This window comes from Mustela nigripes, chromosome X, assembly GCF_022355385.1.
Source record: "Mustela nigripes isolate SB6536 chromosome X, MUSNIG.SB6536, whole genome shotgun sequence".
Lineage (NCBI taxonomy): Eukaryota > Metazoa > Chordata > Mammalia > Carnivora > Mustelidae > Mustela > Mustela nigripes.
The window spans coordinates 96,277,533-96,297,962 of NC_081575.1; the positions used below are offsets into that span (position 1 = coordinate 96,277,533).

A 20,430-nucleotide genomic window follows, 5' to 3' on the forward strand; every position below is an offset into this window, starting at 1 on the left:
CCCAGCAACCCTCAGTTTGTTTTGTGAGATTAAGAGTCACTTATGGTTTGTCTCCCTCCCAATTCCATCTTGTTTCATTGATTCTTCTTCTACCCACTTAAGCCCCCATGTTGCATCACCATTTCCTCATATCAGGGAGATCATATGATAGTTGTCTTTCTCTGCTTGACTTATTTTGCTAAGCATGATATGCTCTAGTTCCATCCATGTTGTCGCAAATAGCAAGATTTCATTTCTTTTGATGGCTGCATAGTATTCCTCAAAATGCCCTATGACCCAGCAATTGCACTACTGGATATTTACCCTAAAGATACAAACGTAGTGATCCAAAGGGGCACGTGCACCTGAATGTTTATAGCAGCAATGTCCACAATAGCCAAACTATGGAAAGAACCTAGATGTCCATCAACAGATGAATGGATAAAGAAGATGTGGTATATATACACAAACTACTTATTGTTTATATGAAATTCAGATCTTTGTTGGCATCCTCAATTTGATCTGACAACTAAACTTAGATTCTGTGGTTCCTGGATTTGTGGCTTTGAAAGGGAATATCTGTTTCCTCAACTCATTTTTCCCAAATCTGCATCTCACTCAACTTAATTCTCTTTTTATAACATTTTGTCAGAGCTAGTTTCATACTCTGTGTGGATACAAGATACTGCTATTTCCTAAGTCCTGGAGTTCTTTTCTTATTTAATGAGCTCTGTTCATAGGATTGGCCCTTCCTTTTGCTGCCCCCACAGCTGTCCTTTGGCCATAGTAGTTTACAGTCAAGCAGTTTAGGGAGAGCACTAGCTATAGTCATCTCTATCCATTGCACTAATGGGGAAAAATAAAATGTCAACTATATTCTAATTTTCATGTGAAAATTATGATGCAAAGATGCTAATTTGATCTTGTAGATTTTTATATTTTTTTAAGATTTAAAAAAATTTTTTTTCAGTGTTCCAAAATTCATTGTTTATGTACCACACCTAGTGCTCCATGCAATACATGCCCTCCGTAATATCACCACCAGGCTTACCCAACCCCCCACCCTCTTCCCCTCCAAAATCCTCAGTTTGCTTCTCAGAGTCCACAATCTCACATGGTTCGTCTCCCCCTCCAATTTCCCCCAACTCACTTCTCCTCTCCAACTCCCAATGTCCTCTGTGTTATTCCTTATGCTCCACAAGTAAGTGAAAACATATGATACTTGACTCTCTCTGCTTGACTTATTTCACCCAGCATAACCTCGTCCAGTCTTGTCCATGTTGATACAAAAGTTGGGTATTCATCCTTTCTGATGGAGGCATAATATTCCATTGTATATTTGGGCCATATCTTCTTTATCCACTCATCTGTTGAAGGGCATCTTGGCTCTTTCCACAGTTTGGTGACCGTGGCCATTGCTGCTATGAACATTGGGGTACAGATGACTCTTCTTTTCACTACATCTGTATCTTTGAAGTAAATACCCAGTAGTGCAATTGCTGGGTCATAGGGAAGCTCTCTTTTTAATTTCTTAAGGAATCTCCATACTGCTCTCCAAAGTGGATGCACCAACTTGCATTCCCACCAACAGTGTAAGAGGGTTCCCCTTTCTCCACATACTCTCCAACACACATTATTTACTGTCTTGTTGATTTTGGCCATTCTAACTAGTGTAAGGTATCTCAATGTGGTTTTGATTTGAATCTCCCTGATGGCTAATGATGATGAGCATATTTTCATGTGTCTGTTAGCCATTTGTATGTCTTCTTTGGAGAAGTATCTGTTCATGTCTTCTGCCCATTTTTTGATGTGATTATCTGTTTTTTGAGTGCTGAGTTTGAGGAGTTCTTTATAAATCTTGGATATCAGTCCTTTGTCTGTATTGGCATTTGCGAATATCTTCTCCTATTCTGTGGGTTGCCTCTTTGTTTTGTTGATGTTTCCTTTGTTGTGCAGACACTTTTGATCTTGATGAAATCCCAGAAGTTCATTTTCGCTTTTGTTTCCTTTGCCTTTGGAGACATGTCTTGAAAGAAGTTGATGTGGCAAGTGTCGAAGAGGTTACTGCCTATGTTCTCCTCTAGGATTTTGATAGATTCCTGCCTCACGTTGAGGTCTTTCATCCATTTTGAGTTTATCTTTGTGTAAACTCGACCAATGAGATTGGTCGAGTTTCATTCTTCTATACATAGCTGTCTGGTTTTCCCAGCACCATTTATTGAAGAGACTTTTTTTCCCACTGGATATTTTTTCCTGTTTTGTTGAAGATTAATTGGCCATAGATTTTATTTATTTATTTGAGAGAGAATGAGAGAGAAAGAGAGAGCATGAGGGGGAGGAGGGTCAGAGGGAGAAGCAGGCTCCTCACTGAGCAGGTAGCCCAATTCAGGACTCCAGGATCATGACCTGAGCCAAAGTCAGTCACTCAAACAACTGAGTCATCTAAGCACCCTGGTCATGTAGATTTTAACTGAACATGTGATAAAGAGGTTAGATCTAGTGCTAGACCTCAAATGGGACCAGATTTCATGTGTAAATCACATGCTCCTTTGGCCTACACTGTAAGTTGCATACAGACAGCTTCTGTATACACTAATGGCTTCCCTGTTTCTGAGGATATTTGCTGCCACAACAGAGTTTCAGCCAGTTTGAGGGTGGGAAGGAAGCAGTGCTGCCACAGCTGCCATGAATTAGCCAATAAGGAATGGGAGATGCTGGATAAATCCTCCAGAATCCTTACCCTGCAGTGAGGCAATTCCAAGGTATTTCTTAATTCCCACAGTCTCTCAAAGGTTTCCCAGCAACACTGAGCCCCAGGTGTCCAGGAGGTAAACTGTTTCACATTCCCACTCCATAATACCTCCTGAGAAATCACTTCCCAGATAAACTCTTTGCACCCAAATCCTTGCCTTAATATCTATTTGGACAGAGCTCAACCAAGACAAACTTCTTGCCCTGGAAGCCAGAGTACTCTTCAGCTAAATGCACAATTTTCAGAAATTACTTAATTCTCGTGTTCTTCCCATCTTCCCATTGGAAATAATGTGGATTTTAATGTTTCCATTAGTTTTTGAATGTGAGGCTTTTCAGGAAAGGGAAAGACTAAATCTGATAACACTGAGCATCAGAGGGAATAATGTTGGCCCTGAATGCCTGGAGCATGAGCAGGAAGCCAGGAAGCCAGGACTCCAAAAGGAAAGTGGCAGAATAGCGTGAGGCTAGCCTTGAGTGTAAATGACGTGGGGCAACTACAAGGAAATGTGTCAGCTTGAAACCCTGAACAGACCCTTCATTCATCATAGACAGGCCATCTAGTATCTCATATTCTGACATTTACCTGAAATGTTTTGCATTTTACTCTGGAAGATATAGAGTGAATGGAATGGAAAATATTTGACTAATATTGTCATAAAATTTGAATAGATTCCCCATTACTTGAAAATGTGCCATTTCTGATGAGTATGAAATTGCTTTGAAGAGAATAATCTGAAACAAAAAGTAACAGAATTATATGAAAGTTGATTATGTAGTCTTTTACATCCAAGACTTACTCGTATAAGTGCATAAAAAGAAACAGAAGGTATTGGTTTTCTGGTCCTGAGAGTGAGGCCAACATCTACCTTTAACTGTTTAAACCTACTTCAGGTTATATATTTATAAAATATATATAAATATTATATATATTTTATAATATTTAAATAGGGGAAAAACATAGCTAAGGGATAGCCTGACAATTGGTATAACTCTTTTGTTACTTGACATAATTACAGGGAGAGAAAAATGATTTAACAAAATCAAACAATTTATAAAGAAGTTGAGTTCATTTATTTATTTTTAAGTTTTTATTTAAACTCCAGTGTAGTTAACTTCTTAATTCCCATCACCTATTTCACCCATCCCTCCACCCACCTCCCCTCTGACAACCATCACTTTATTCTCTATAGTTGAATTTAAACGGGAAACCTACTTTCTTAAAAGTACACACTAAAAGGAGTATTTTTTTGTTGTTGTTATTCTTGCCATGCTTCATAAAACAGAAAAAGATAAATGTTCTTCCTCTAGATAACTGGGTTCAAACTAAAACCTGATTTAAATAGTCATTGATTCACTTTTCTGCTTTTCTTTCCAAGAACTGTAGGTGAATGAAAATAAGGAAATTTCTTTTGACAGCAAAATACATCAGTAACCTTGGTACTGAAGAAAGCAGCTCCACCCAGCTGCATCACCACATTCCTTACCTAAGTTAACTTTTAGGGGTTTTAGCTATGTATAGATATACATTAAATCCCTTAGTTTTCTTCACTCTTTTTCTAAGAGATGATTACAGATGACAAAATCAAAGAAAAAACAGATTTTGTTTGCCAGGAATCCATTTTAATTCTTCTCATGTCAGAAGACTCTGGCTTGTTCTCTCTCTTTCTCTCCCTCCCTCCTTCTTTCCCTTCTTCTAGCCCTTTCTCTTGCTCTCCTTGGGTTGGAGGACAGAAAAAAAATTGCAAATCTTGTAAGTAAGCCATGAATATTACAGATATGCTTCTCCATGTTCATTGATAGGACCCTTTAGTATCTTCATTTCAACAGCATTTTATTACGAGGGAGGCTAGAGGTGCAATCACTGTGAAATGCCATGGAGATAAGTCACTTTTACTGACTCTGCCAGTTAGGCAAGGTAGAACAATCGATTCTATATTGGTGGTTACTATTAAATGTAGCTGAAGTGTTAACTCTGGGTCACTGGGAAAAGTTCACTTTCCTGCAAAACTTGGAAAAACCAATCACTCTTCACAGCTGTTGCTTTGGGGAGAGGTTTTATAGGTTTACTTTAGATCTGAGTCACCCAAAAGTTATTATCTCAAGAATGAATACATTGAACTTCTTCCCCTTGCGAAGGAACATGGTAGAAATAATTCTGGTTGGTTATTTTTGTCTTAAGAGTCACACTTTATTAGTGATGTTGATAATAAATGAAAGGATTCCCCTTGATGGAGTGACAGTATTATTGGGGAATAAAGGTCTATTGTTGGCTTGGATATTCATTAATGGGAAGGAAATGGGCTTTTTGGGAGGGGCTTTTAATCAAAAGGAAATTATTTGGCTGAGGAACCTTTTGTCTCACAACACAGTCAGCCTGAGATGAAGGTTAAGGCTTAGTGTACTAGCCAAGTTTCCAATTCTTTTGAGAAATTTAGACTTTTGTTATTATCTACATTGACTTAGTAACAGAATCAACAAAGTCCTTACCATAAAAGTTATTAGAATCTGCAGATATTAATATGACATGTGTGCTACATTCTGACTTCAGTGAATGTTCTAGGTTAAGTACTGATTACTACAAATTAAATGAACTCTTAGTAGCCCACTCATCTATCCTTTCCTTGCAGCTTAGTTAATCCCAAACATTAGAGTTGCCAAGACTGAGACCTTTAAAATGATCTAGATGTTCATGTAATCAGGAGGTTTAGGTGTAATCCTGCTAAAGGATCTGGGATTTCATTTTATTCCATTGTGTTCTGTTCCATATCAATGAACAAACACTAAAGCACAATGGGTTTTCTAAAGAATACAGAGACCTACAAATATGGAGTCTTCTTCAGAAAACTCACATGTTAGTATAGCAGGTAAAGACATGGAAAACAAGTGACCATTGTACAAGGCAGAATATGACAAATGACTTGAGAATATTAAAACCAGTGACTTGGTTGGGCAAAAGAAATGAGGGGGGAAAATGTAGAGTATGTCACTTGCTTAGATTATGTGTTGTGCTATCCTCAGAGCTAGAAGAGTAAAAGCTGATCGGGAGGGTCTTGAATTTAAGACTCAGGCATTTGGAGTTACTCAGTGTGTAGTAGGGAGCTATTATTGATGAGAAATTAAACTGAAGAGTAGTGATTTAGGAAAATCTATTTAAATTTTTAAGGAAGATATATCTTGTAAGATAAATCAGAGCACAGATGAATAGGAAGCCGGAGACATGGTAGGAGGATACTGCAGAAAGCATATAGAGTTTAAATGGAGGCAGTGTCAGTGAATATTATTTTTTTGTTTTTCTTTTTTTCTTAAGAGTTTATTTATTTGCTTATTTATTTGACAGAGAGAGAGAGAGAGAGAGAGAGAGAGAGAACGAGCGCACAAGCAGGGGGAGCAGCAAAGAGAGGGAGAAGCTGGCTCCTGCTGAGCAGAAAGCCTGATGTGGGGCTCAATCCTAGTACTCTGGGATCAGGACCCCATCCGAAGGCAGACATTTAACGAGTGAACTACCCAGGCCCCCCCATCAATGAAAATTCTTAGCAGGTGTAGGACACATTTCAGAAATCAACAGCAGACCAGCAGGACTAAGTTTAGGAAATGAGCAAAGGACATGAAGTAATAGATTGTGAGACTGGGCAACTGGGAAGCAAAGTTGGATATTGACCTTACAGGGATGATAAAAACATTGGACACATAATTGAATAAAAACCACTTAGAATAATACCTGGTACCTAGAAATATATGAATGATCTTAGCTATTACTTATTGTATATTAACAGTATAACATTGGACATGTCTCCAAGCCAAATGAGATTGATTTGTGTGATAATAGCATTCTTTTGATATCAGGAAGTGGCATGTTAAATTAGAAAAAGACAGTATCACTCTTCATATTCAACTGAATTGTATTTGCCAGATCTCAGTTTTAATTTCTTAAAATCTACTTGATGGGTAGTAAGGAGGGCACATATTGCATGGAGTCTGTTATATTTAAACAATGAATCATGGAACACTACATCAAAAACTAATGATATAATGTATGGTGACTAACATAACATAATAAAAATAATAATAAAAAATAAATAAAATCTACTTGAGAAGGCGTCTAATTTCCCATCTCTATGCTAAAAGCAAGCAGCAGATTCCAAGGATAACTTTACATACTAGATATGCTATTAATTAAATTAAAATAATAATAATGATGATAAAATCATGCTCACATTCTTTTAACAAATCAAGCTATTCCAGCTAAGAGATTACTAATTGGTTCATTAAAAATCACTGAATACTGATTCAGTAACATTACATTGCTCAAAATATCACAGCCTTGTTTTCAAATACATTAGTACATCTACTGAAATAAAACTATCCAAGACACCATACTCTTAGAGACACTAGCTTTATTTTTTTTATTCTTAATTTCTCCTATAATATTTCTTTATTAGAAGTTTCTGGCTCTGAGGGGGGTAAAGAAAACAAAAAGGAAAACAGATGACTCTATCTCTCACTTAAGGAATTATTCTAATGTAAAGTATCTCTGTTTTTCTGAACCAATACCAATTAGTTTCAGTTTCCTTGAATAGGTAATGCAGTATTAATAATGTAAATGAATTATTTACATGTATAAAACATTTTAGAATGCATTTTAGGGGAAAATTTTTCACAAGAAAGTCACAAAAGATATGATAATATGAGTTTTAAGGAAGTAATTTTTCTTGAAAAATATATTCATGTGTCTTATGACAAAAGACTATAAATCCAGTCTCATTAAAAATAATGTTGAGGGGCACCTGGGTGGCTCAGTGGGTTAAGCCGCTGCCTTCGGCTCAGGTCATGGTCTCAGGGTCCTGGGATCGAGTCCCGCATCAGGCTCTCCGCTCGGCGGGGAGCCTGCTTCCCTCTCTCTCTCTCTCTCTCTGCCTACTTGTGATATTTCTCTGTCAAATAAATAAATAAAATCTTAAAAAAAATAAGGTTGAATATGACACTGTGTCTCTTTTTTTAATTTAAAAAAATTTTACTGTGTGTCTTTCTAAGGAATATAAAATTGGTAACTACAGTGTACTGTAATTTTGTGTTTAATAGTTCTGTTATGAGAAAAATGATTTCTAGTAGTAAAATTGGCAGCACTCTGTTATTTATTTATTTATTTATTTGTTTGTTTGTCAGAGAGAGAGAGACAGAAAGCACAAGCAGGCAGAGTGGCAGGCAAAGGCAGAGAGAGAAGCAGGCTCCCTGATGAGCAAGGATCCCGATGTGGGCCACGATCCCAGGACTCTGGGATCATGACCTGAGCTGAAGGCAGTGGCTTAACCAGCTGAGCCACCCAGGTGTCCCAGTAGGACTCTGTTTTTTAATGGAACTACAGATTGTAGAGTTAATTTATACTGGATAATAGTTTAGATTCAATTTTTTTTTATTATGTTATGCTAGTCACTGTACAGTACATCATTAGTTTTTGCTGTAGGGTTCCATGGCAGAGAGAGAAAGAGAGAGAGAGAGCACGGAGGGGAGAGGGAAGGAATCTCAAGCAGAATCCCCACTGAGTGTGGAGTCCAACTCAGAGCTTGACCTCACCAATCTGAGATCAAGACCTGAACTGAAACCAAGAGTCAGACACTTAACAAACTGAGTCACCCAGGAGCCCCTAAATTTGATATTTTTAATATGATGTTCTATAGTTTTAGTACACTAAGTGTATATAGTAATTAGAAAATATATGATGTGATTATTGAAAGATTTGGTAGTAAATACTGATGCCCAGAGAGACTGCTTCCATGGATCTTAGTCTAAAAATTGAATAATAAAGTGATAGTGTCAGAACTAGAAGAAGAATCAGCATTTTATCACCCCCCACCAACTCTAAGTTTTATGTTAGCTGATTCTAAAGTATTATCGCATTTAATTCCAGTCCTAAACTTGTCCTGGAGGGACTGATTGATTGATTGATTGATTTCTCCCTCTTTGTGTTCTTTTTTTTTGATGTTATTACATTCAGTTAACTGGCATATAGTACATCATTAGTTTTTGATGTTGTGTTAAATGATTCATTAGTTGCATATAATACTCGTGGCTCATCACAACACATTTTCTCCTTAGTACTCATCACCTGGTTATCCCGCCTCCCCCACCCCCTTCCATTCTGTAACCCTCAGTTTGGTTCTTGGAGTCCGGAGTCTCCTATTTTTGTCTCCCTCTCTGATTTCTTCCCATTCAGTTTTCCCTTTCTTTCCTGGTGGTCCTCCACAGTATTCCTTATGTTCCACATATGAGTGAAACCACATAATTGTCTTTCTCTACCGGACTTATGTCAATTATTGTAATCCCCTCCAGTTCCATCCATGTTGATGCAAATGGTGCGTGTTCATCCTTTCTGATGGCTGAGTAATACTCCATTGTGTTCAGTGAGGTTAAGGAATTGCTTGAGGTAAATTAAATAGTAATCAACAGATTCTGGCTTTCCATCTTGACATTTTTTTCTTAGATTCCAAGGAAGGTGGACTCTAGTAGCTATCCTAGAGGCTAGATCAAATGCAGAGAGTAGCAAGGAGATTGGGCAAGTGTGGCACTTGATTTTCCCTGGCTTGGGAATGTTTAGATGGAAGAGATAGAGAGACTGTATGTAGGTCCTCAGACTCAGAGTAAGCAATGGGGAAAAAGCACATTAGTGGTAACTGCAGATGAAGTGCTCAGATTTAAAATGGTTAAGGAAATGATTTTCAGCGTTAATCCTGTAGCTCTTTCTTTAAAATTAGGGCAAAAAGAACTAGAAAGGGAACATAAAACAAAATAGGCTTATGATGAGAATAGCAGTGGTGTCTGAGCAGAAGGATAATCAGTAGAAGGGAATATCACATTGACATGCATATCACTTCCTCTGTGCTCTGTCTGAAAACTTCCACCTTGCCCCTCTCTCCCAATATTCCTGTTCTTTTCTTTTTCATTAATTATTGTTAGGCTAAAGGCATGATATTTATTATATTTTCTTAGTGTTCACTTTAATTGCTGTTTTCCGCAGTGTAACTATGGACAGGATGTATGGATGCCTGCATGCATGGATTACAGAGGAAGGAGGAAAAGTATGAGAATTGAAGTCTATTATCTGGTGATTAGGGTCTGTCCTCCTTCCCCCATCATATACCTTTTCTGACCATACTCATTTTTTAGCAATGTGGGTGATCACTAGATCAGTTAGGTTAAAGCTTCTGTTGTTAGTCTCATATAATAGTTTGGAAGTTAAAGTCTTACTTCTGTATTTTCTGATGAGCACTGGGTGTTATATGTAACTAATAAATCATTGAGCACTACATCAAAAACTAATGATGTACTATACAGTGGCTAAATGAACATAATAAAAAAAATAGTTGGTTTTGTCTTATAGAATAAAATAAAATTCATTTTATATTTTTCCAAATCCTAAATATTGGCTATAACTTCAGCCCTTCATTCCCGAATTTCCAAGAGCACACCCTTTCTGTACTTATGGTACGTATTAGAATATGATAGACAGCAGGAATTAGATGAGGGTGAATGAAGTGACTATTGGTTTCTTGCAGTAGGCTTTGAAGTCTTTGTTCTGAATATGCCTAAATGTGAAATTTTAGTACTAGCTGTTAGTGTTTAGGGAGCCCATGCTGTGTGTCAGGCAATGTGCTAAGCAATTATATCATATTCATAATTCCTAACCACATAAAGAGATAGGTACTCTTATTATCCCAAGTTTGAAAATTAAAAGTTGAGGCTTGATGTGATTGAAAACTTTCTCAAGGTCACATAACTGGTTAGCAATGCATCCAGAAATCAAACCCAGGAAATCTGACTTCATATCCCACACCATTAAACATGCATAGGTTTTTATTAGTCTTTCATCCATACCATACCCTATTCTACTTAAACCTCAAACAAGGTAGGATACATTAATTACCAACTCTGTTTTTAAAACAATTTTTCATATTTCTTGAACTCTCATTTTGCACTTGGGAAGATTTAGGTGGGAATATTTAGGTTTTTAAAATCTTTCAGAGGTCTTTGAAATATTCTTTAGAGCCCAACTTTGGTAGCTTAGGAATTGGCTGAAACATAAACATTTATTTCTAACAAGAAGGTAAAAAAGAGTGGGTTCTGATATAAAGACTAATATAACTATACAATCACATTTAGTAAATGGATATCAAAATAAAAGGTCTTCTAGGAAGGCCTGTTGAGGTAGCTTTTTAAAAAATATTCTTCAAGTGTACAACAAAATTACATACTATAAATAGATCCTCCTGAAGAACTGGACTGCACTGTGACCAGTCAGGCTTAGCAAAGTGAATATTGGACAGAAAATAAAATGACAAGTCATTTCCAGATCATTTCTCTCAGGGAAGCAGGAGCTACAGAGCCTAGACCAGTGTAGAGCTGATGGAAAGACGGAAGTAAGAATGGCCATAAGAGAAAAGGTGAAATAGAAGGATAAATTGCCTACCTTCTCATCATTTCTTAAGAAATCATAAATTTTCCTGATTTGGCCAGGATGTTTTTATCTGAAAATGAAGTCAATTCATATCAGGATGTATTGCATTAGCTAATTGTTCATAAATATCTAGAGACTTATTGTTGTTCTTCCTGAAATATATATTTTTTAAAATACTGTTTTCCTAGGCATTGGTCTTATCCCATGTTTCTAGAAACTCTTCAAATTTCTTAAGACTTTTTGCAAATGTTCTATGTGATACAAGTTTTGTTCTCATCCTCCTTTCTTTTTCTGTACTTTTTCTTAGGCTAAACTAAAATTCAGCAGATTACTTAAATTTTATATTTTGTTGAACATCTTTTAATTATATTAATTGTTTTATTTAACATATAATGTATTATTTGCTTCAGGGATACAGATCTATAATCATTAGTCTTACATAATTCACAGCACTCACCAATTTAAAGTAATACTTGGGAGGCAGCAGATGGTCTTAGCATCCATGCATAGCTTATGATCTGTGTTGTTTCTAGATGTGTATATATGTGTGTGTGTGTGTGTACGTGTGTACATGTCCATATGTGTGTTCATGTAAGACTCAGTGTTGGCAATTTTATGTTGGTTGATCTTTGAAGTAGAAGTTATGAGATAGTGTATGCATGTAGGCATGTTGCTAAGCATATACTATGGCCAAGGGAAGTATTGTAGAACCTCCTAGAGAGATTATGAGAGACCTTGTTTTTGTGTTCTCTTTCTCTAAGTTTCTATTAATGGTTCATCTTCACCTCTGCACATCAAATCTAGTAATTCCCTAGCCTTACATATTCCCATTCCTTTATTTTCCAAGCATTACTTTACCTGTGTGCTAATAAAGAGTTAAACCACTTAAATTTCGAGTAAACACTAAAGTGACTCTTCCTCAGTGATCATTCTGAGCCAGTTTTTGAAAAACAAGTTGACATGGGTCAGGGCAAGAAGGGTTCACTATTACTGATGACATTTGAAGGGAATACAAGAAAAGTCATATTTAAGTCACAAAATTGTGAATATGTACTAAGGAATAACAAATTTGGTCAGGACCTTTAACTACAGAATAATTTACAAGAAATAGAATTATTTACAGAGGTATAACAAAATCTGTTCATCAAATCTGAGCATTTTTAATGTTAAATTTCACTGTTGGCCTTTTCTCTTGTCATAAGGAAAAAAGAGATTGTTTGTTGACATTAGAGAACAAACATTGCTGACATTTGTATCTATCTAATAATGGTATAGAAATGTAATTAGGAGCCTGAATTTTTTTTTTCATCTGGTAAGTGTAACAAATGCATTATTTGAATAAAAATAATGGCAAGAAATACTAATAAAATACCTAGCATATACTTGTGTTTCTGTAAATAATTTATATGCTTTTAGGCAAGAAAAACACACTTTAACAATCATATTACAGCCTTTCAATTTGAAAGTATTATTTCCTGATATGCAAAAATGTTAGCATACTTCTCTGGGTATATATCTATATTTGGAATAATTTGGCTCATAATTTCAGGATCAATTAGCAAATCTATTGTAAATCTCTATTGTATAAATCCAGCTAAGAGAAATACAGATCCATAAGAAATACTTAATTAAAATTCATTTTGGGGCGCCTGGGTGGCTCAGTGGGTTAAGCCGCTGCCTTCGGCTCAGGTCATGATCTCGGGGTCCTGGGATCGGTCGGGCTCTCTGCTCAGCAGGGAGCCTGCTTCCTCCTCTCTCTCTCTCTGCCTGCCTCTCTGCCTACTTGTGATCTCTCTCTGTCAAATATATAAATAAAAAATAAAAAAATCTTTAAAAAAAATTCATTTTAAAATAGTTTTAAAAATTGTGATGTATTTTAAAAATTAGTAGTCTTTGAAATCTGTATTTTCTCAAAGAGGGAAGCAGGAAGGCCTAGTTTATACCGATGATCTAGGCCCTTATTCGTGGATATGTAGGTGAGCAGAAAAATTTAACTTTTTAATCCCAACTCTCTGTAGTGACATTTTTGCTCCTTCCAAGAATCAACTTTTTTTAAAAAAAAATGAACTCTAGACATTGGATATTTTATAGTCTTTTGTTTTTTGATGTTACTGGGGGCATTAACAAATACTGTGGTATGCATTCTATTTATTTTCAGAGGGCAGATCTGAGGAAATAGGAAATATGATTATAATGTTTCAGTGGCTTCTGTTTTTTTTAAATTAATTTATTTATTTTCAGAAAAAACAGTATTCATTATTTTTTCACCACACCCAGTGCTCCATGCAATCCGTTTTGAGGCGATGGAGTATGCTCAGAAAAGTTAAGTTTAACCCTTTTTGTTTTAATCCCTGATTATGAGTAAAAGAAGAGGTATAATTTGAAAAAAGTCATAGAAGAGAAAAAGAAGTACTGGAAATAACTTAAATCAAATAGTATATGCTAATATCCCCTGGTGCTGTGCTCTCTTCCAAGAATTTGAGGCACTGTGGAGTGCCTTTTCCATGTTCCTTTCTTTCCCTTTACTCACTATAAATCCTCATAGGTTTTATGTTTGATTTTGAAGCTATCAATCCACAACCAGCTTTAGTCATTCTCTGTGTTAGCACTCCTGCAAAAGCATAAAATTTAAATAAGAATGGCAATGTATTTATGGGACTAACATAACACAATAAACAATAAAAATTTCCTTTTACCAAAAAAAAAGAGTACACTTATCTTGATGTGCACTGAGTAACATATGGAATTGTTGAATCACTATATTGTACACCTGAAACTAATATAACACCGTGTATTAACTATACTGGAATTAGAATACAATACGATACAATATAATACAGCAAATTAAATAAATTAGAAAAGAGATGGGAGGGGAATCTTATAGATCAGAAGAGATTTAAGAGACGAGACACATGGTGTGAATTTTATTTGAATTTTGATTCAAACAAACTGAAAAGATTATGTCATTTTTGAGATAATCTGACATTTAAATAGTAATATTAAGAAATTATTGGTTTTTTGACCCAAAATTGTACTCTTGTGATTATGTTCAAAATAGTGACTATTCTTAGAATTATATACTTAAAATAAGAATGAAGTCACATAACATTTAAATTTTGCAACAAAAATAATAGGGGATGAGGCGTGGATAGAGAGAACCAGCCTTGGGTTGATGGAAGTTAGGTCTGGTGGTCAGCACATGGACTTTAATATTTCTTTTGACTTTTGTGTATGTTTCAGATTCTTCACAATAGAAAGTTAAATAAACAAACCAATCTTCCCTGGGGGGAAAATATGGCAAGAATGTAATTTCTGATTATAAAGCAATTAGATAAGCGAAACAAAATCAGAAATCTAAATGCTGGAGAAAATAATATGATTTAGAAAGACCAAACCTAGTTTTCAAATTAGTACTTCACAATCAAATGATGATTTTTCTCAAGTTCCTTTATTAAGATATATTAAACCAGTGAAAACAAATATTTAGATGTAAAAATGTGAGCAATATAGCATTATTTCCTAGTTGTTTTTAATACATGTGATTGTGTATACTCTCATACTTGAATGGTAGGGAGAAAGAATTTGGACAGATTAAGGAACTTATGGCCACCAAAATATTATTCTAATTATTTTTATAATTTCTGGATGACACAGTTGAAATGCTTCCAGTCTTGCCTTATATAACTCAGAAAACATAGACTCAATATAACTTTCAAGGACAATTCTGAATGTTAATGTTTCCATTTTCAGCCTCATGGCAGAAAGAGTTTTATTACCCAGTGTAAGCTCTGGAATGTCAAAAGCGTGATAGGCAGTATAGACTCCACACACAAAATAAATGCATAGTCATTTTATTCTAAATTGCTTCACTTGAAAATATGGCATGAAAATCTAGAGAGAGGAACTAAAAGTAAGTGATTTGATAGTTCTCTAAAATAGTGAGACTCAAAAAATGAAAGTCCTAGGATAAAAATGCTCATGTTTTTGAGTTTGTGCTGTGACCAATCCCAAATAAGTTTGCTTACATCTACCATAGGGTTTGCATAACAATGAGCTGGTCTGATAGGTACCAAACATCATTGTCTAACAGGAAAGGACTACAGATTTTCCAGAAATTAACAGACCTTGTCTCAAACCTGTTTCTCCATTCTTATATTATATAATAAAACATTCCAGGGAGCAAACTAGCTGATGAGACATTTTGGGTACCCATGAAGGATTTTTTAATCACAATGAGGGTAATGTGATAAGGACTTGAGGGAACTGGAGCTCCCAGGCAAGATGTCTCAGTTCTAGAACATCCTTTTCTGTTACTCCTTCTCTATTTATCACTCTGTTTATCCTGTTTATCTTTATTTTAAAAAAGTTGTATACTATGATTTTTGAAAGATTAGACTACCATTTTATGGTTATAGATGATGTCAGTGTAGTTGTAATTACCGTTTTTCAAAAGCAAATCCCTTCTATTAGATTGTAATCTTTATCCAAACGCATTTGTGCATTTGCCCTTACCCCTCTGCCTGGCACCATTCATTCAGCAAAAGTTTATTGATCTTCAGTCAAAGAGAATAGTAGGATAAGGAAATGGCAAGAGTAAGTGTAGAAAACAAAATATTTTTCAGTGAAGGGGAACAAATAATAAGGCAGTAGCAGGAAGGGTTCTTTACTTCAAGAGAGTTGATCTTGTTACAGTTGATAATGGTGAGCTTCAGTAGAGGAGATGCCGAAGATGCGAGACAGCAGGTAATTCTAGGAATAAAGTCCTGAAGAAGGTGAGAGTAGGTGGAATAAGGTGTAGAACATCCTACCATGCTTTTCTCAACAGATGCTCCCTCTGTGTACTTCCATGTTCAGTTGACAGTAGAAATGTGCTAAATTTGGTGAGCACCATAACAGAAAATTTGCTTGGAATGGTTCTGGTTTAATAAAAAATTACATTACCCAAAACATGACAGAAATTAAATCCCGCACATTTGGGGAAAATGTTTTCTGGCATTCAGTTCAGGAGACTATTATTCTAATTGCTTTTAATTTTTTAATCTTACAGGTGCTTCAAGAAGACTTAGAACAGGAACAAGTCAGGGTCAATTCTCTCACTCACATGGTGGTGGTGGTCGATGAATCTAGTGGAGACCATGCAACCGCTGCTTTGGAAGAACAACTGAAGGTCAGGCTATTTTCTTTAATACACTAACTGTGTCATTCAAAATAATTAATTGCAATTCATGAAATATTTAGAAAATGTATAATATAATTTGTATATTATAAATATTTACAATACAATATATTTATTTAAACGAAGTCAAATTATGTCCCATTTGTACACATTTCCCTTTCATTAACTATCCACTGTTTGTTCTCACTAGCTTCCTGGACTTTGGAGAAATATATGAAGGCAGTTCCACTTTTGTTTTAAAAATTATAGATGAATAACCTGTATTAGAGAACTAACTGGTCAGAGAAATATTGGTTATGTCCTCTTAAAAGCTACAGTTAAAGAGAGGACAAAAATTAAAAAGAAAAAAAAACAAAAGGGATCACATTCAATCAAATCATGAGAAGCTGAACACCTTCAGATTTTTTTTTCCTGGAAAACTTCAGTTATAGGACTTGATGAGGACATAGCAGGATATTTAAGTTCTAGAGTTTTATTGGAGGAGATACTTAGCCTTTCAGTCCCTCATTCAACCTGAGTCATGTAATTATATCCTTGAAACATAACCAGTGCCATTAACAAAAAGTAAGTTGTGTATTTTCATATTTTTATTTTTCTTCCTAATTGGAAACAACATTTTACCGTTAAAAAAATTGAAAACATTTTCAACAAAACATATGTACATACACCAAAATATCAACATTAAGGAAAAATACAATTTACTGTTCTGAATGTGACAGATACACACACACACTCACACACACACACACATACACACACACCTACCAATTATACTTGAGGCATTCACTTTACCCATGAAATGCCTGCCTTTTCCTTGTGATTGTGAGGGGCCAATAGTCTGACATGTCTAAGGATCCAATCAATTTGACTTTAAATAGCTTTATCAGTACAAGGTTGCTCTAAACATAGTTAATCTTACCTACTTATAACACAGTTTCTTAAAGCCTTATCTCTGCTTTCTTCTTTCTTTGCGTGAATTGTTTTTTTATCCCAGTAAAATGTCATTTCCTCAGGTTACTGCCTTAAACTTCTTGTCTCTAACAATGGTATCTTCTTCTCTATCATTAAACAACAAAAAGAAAATTCTTAAACCACTACAATAGATCATTTAACATAAATTAGTCACTCATGTTAATTGCTTATGATTAAATGAAGTTGCAGGGATTACAGACATAAAAAGGCTTATGACACCTGCTATTATAATATATCATCACGTATATGATCAGATGTATTGTACACATACATACTCATGGCCAGGTAAAGGACTGTATTGATAGGCCACTGCTATAACCATTGGAAGGAATTCTGTAGTTCTCATAAAATAGTGTTGTAGATAATTACAGATGGGTAAAAATTGAATACTCAGCATTCCTCAGAAATTTTCAGAAAAGGTAGAAGGAGGTTGGGGGCAGAAGTTGGGAGGGAGACTGGTTAGGAAAAAATCAAGGCCAACATTTTCTAAGTCATAGACTATTTCTAGTTAACCCAAAAACTGTGAAACATCTACTTTGGTATTACCAAACCTAATACAACTAGCTTTGGAATGTAATCATTCTGGGATAATGTCTGTGGGGCTAAGCCACCTTGAAAAACCATCTATAGTACTCACAGATGGTGACAGGGTTAGAGCTTACATAGGATAAATTAAGAGTTGCAGCCCTAAGCTTTTCTATATTTATTATCGTACTTGCTTTCATTGGCTCAGAAATACTTACTAAGATACTGTGTGTGTATTGGCTTCTCTTAAATCATATGGTTCCTTCTGTATTTGTCCATGATTGTCTCACTATTAAATAGTATTGACTACTGCCTTCCAGCTTTCTCTTTTCCCTGTGACCCCCTTTTCCCTTTTGATATCCTCATTTCCTTCTATATACCTCCTTACTCTGACCTGAGTTTTAGATAATCTAGACTAGAGTCTGAAAGGGCAGGGTTATAAGGAATTCCTTGGAGAGAACACCCTGGCTTGAACATTTCTTTCTTCTCATCCCATCACTTTTCTCAGTCTTAGAGGAATCCATGATTGAATTCTATACCTACTTGACCATTGGTTTAACTTGCTCTGGAATGGTGGGTGCTCCCCCTGACTTTGACATTTTGTTGATTCTTTCTTAGGTTCTTTGAAAATGACATAATATAGTCTTAACCTAGTTGGATTTTTAAAAGAAAGGGGAAGAGAAAGAGAAGATGGCAGAGAAGGAGGAAGATAGGAGAAATAATAAAGGATAAAGAGACAGATAAACCAATACATTGCAGTAGTCACTTTGACAACAACACAAGGATTCTTTGCGTGTAATAAGAATTCTGTGTGTGCTTCAGAAACCATGAACTATTACTGTGTCTTATGCAGGGCCCAGAGGAATTCTGTTAGGATAGGAAGAATTTGAGGAAAGAAAAACATGTATGTGGCCTCCATACAAGGGACAAAACTGAAGCACAAACAGAAGGAAATACAAAATTGGCAGGGATCTAAGAAGGATCCTCAAGGGCTTTTGTTGGAGCTAGGTCTGGTCATCTATAGCTTATTCCTCTCAGCTTATTGTATTGAATGTTTATCCCACTCCCCCATTTTCCACCGTTACAGTGCCTTCATCTGTTTTGCTCCTGTGTGCTGAGGCACCATCCAGGGTCCCCACATGGATACCCACTGGTCTTTAGTTAGGAGATGCAAATGGAGAAAACTAGAAAGGGAAGTCCTTGATTTAGTACAATGAGAGAGGGATGTGTTCTTATCATCTGGATTTAAAACTCTGAAAATATTCCTCATAGAATATTTTTACATGTGATGACTTAATTCTATGAACTTTATTGTAAGTTGTATTTTCTCTAACTTTTTTTAAAAAAAATATTTTATTGTTATTTGACAGAGAGAAAGAAAGAATGAGCACGAACAGGGGGGAGTAGCAGGCAAAGAGAGAGGGAAAAACAGTCTCCCCATGGAGCAGGGAGCCTGATACAGGACTGGGATCATGACCTGAGCTGAAGGAAGACACTTAGCTGACTAAGCCACCCAGGTGCCCCATTTTTCTCTAACTTTTTAAAAAGACTTAGAAACCTTTCTGTTAAAAGATTTGAAGGAAAACAAAGGTCAGAAATATGCTTAGGGATTCTGAAAGATTGCATGGTTTATGAAGGACAATATTCTGAAAAGCACAGTCTGTTGTAAATTAATTTGATTCTCAGAGATTCAACTTGTCCCTCAGCAATGTCACCACAGGTCATAAACTTGTCCTTAGCTTTAGCAGTTTCTATGATGTCAATACATAGAGAGCCTGTTTTGTAAGCAATGATGCCATTTAACTGATTTTATTGAGAAATAGCTTGACTAAATAACTGAGATTAGTAATTTATGTAGAGTATTCAGTCCAGGAGGACATTATCATATCTCTTTCTAAGCATCTACATTCTATTTTTCATTTTTTCAGTGAATATTTGCTATGTTCTTATTATGTCCCAGGGATTGTGCTGGGTAACAGAGGTAAAACAGTAAACAAAAAGAGAATTTGTCATTATTTTCCTGGGTCAAGAGTGAATAATCTGTGAGCCTTCTGCCTTCCTTGGAAACTAGAAACAGTGGTAGCCATTTCTCATGCTCCTTCTTTGAAATCAAATGCTAATTCTTTTCATCCATGGTCACCATGGTAGGCATGGTAGGCATGGTGACTGCTCTCTCGGTTCTTGCAGTCTCGTGGAGGAAATAGACCTTAATCAGATATTAACAAAAATGACCAAATAGGAGGTTTCCCCTTTCTCCACATCCTTGCCAGCATCTGTCATTTCCTGACTTGTTTATTTTAGCCATTCTGACTGGTGTGAGGTGATATCTCATTGTGGTATGATCTCCCTGATATGAGGAAGTGGTGCTACAACATGGGGGCTTAAGTGGGTAGGAGAAGAATAAATGAAACAAGATGGGATTGGGAGGGAGACAAACCATAAGTGACTCTTAATCTCACAAAACAAACTGAGGGTTGCTGGGAGGAGGGGGTTTGGGAGAAGGGGTGGTATTATGGACATTGGGGAGGGTATGTGCTTTGGTGAGTGCTGTGAAGTGTGTAAACCTGGTGATTCA

The 20,430-nt window shown here is 35.9% G+C and overlaps 1 protein-coding gene across 1 annotated transcript in view; it reads left to right on the plus strand.

Annotated features, from left to right (window-relative positions):
• The window catches only part of DMD (dystrophin), a 1,970,015-nt gene that overhangs the window by 465,665 nt on the left and 1,483,920 nt on the right, over positions 1–20,430 (plus strand). Inside the window, exon 13 of the mRNA XM_059385278.1 lies at positions 16,230–16,349. Coding sequence (XP_059241261.1) covers positions 16,230–16,349 — 120 coding nt within the window. The remainder of the gene's footprint in view (positions 1–16,229; positions 16,350–20,430) is intronic.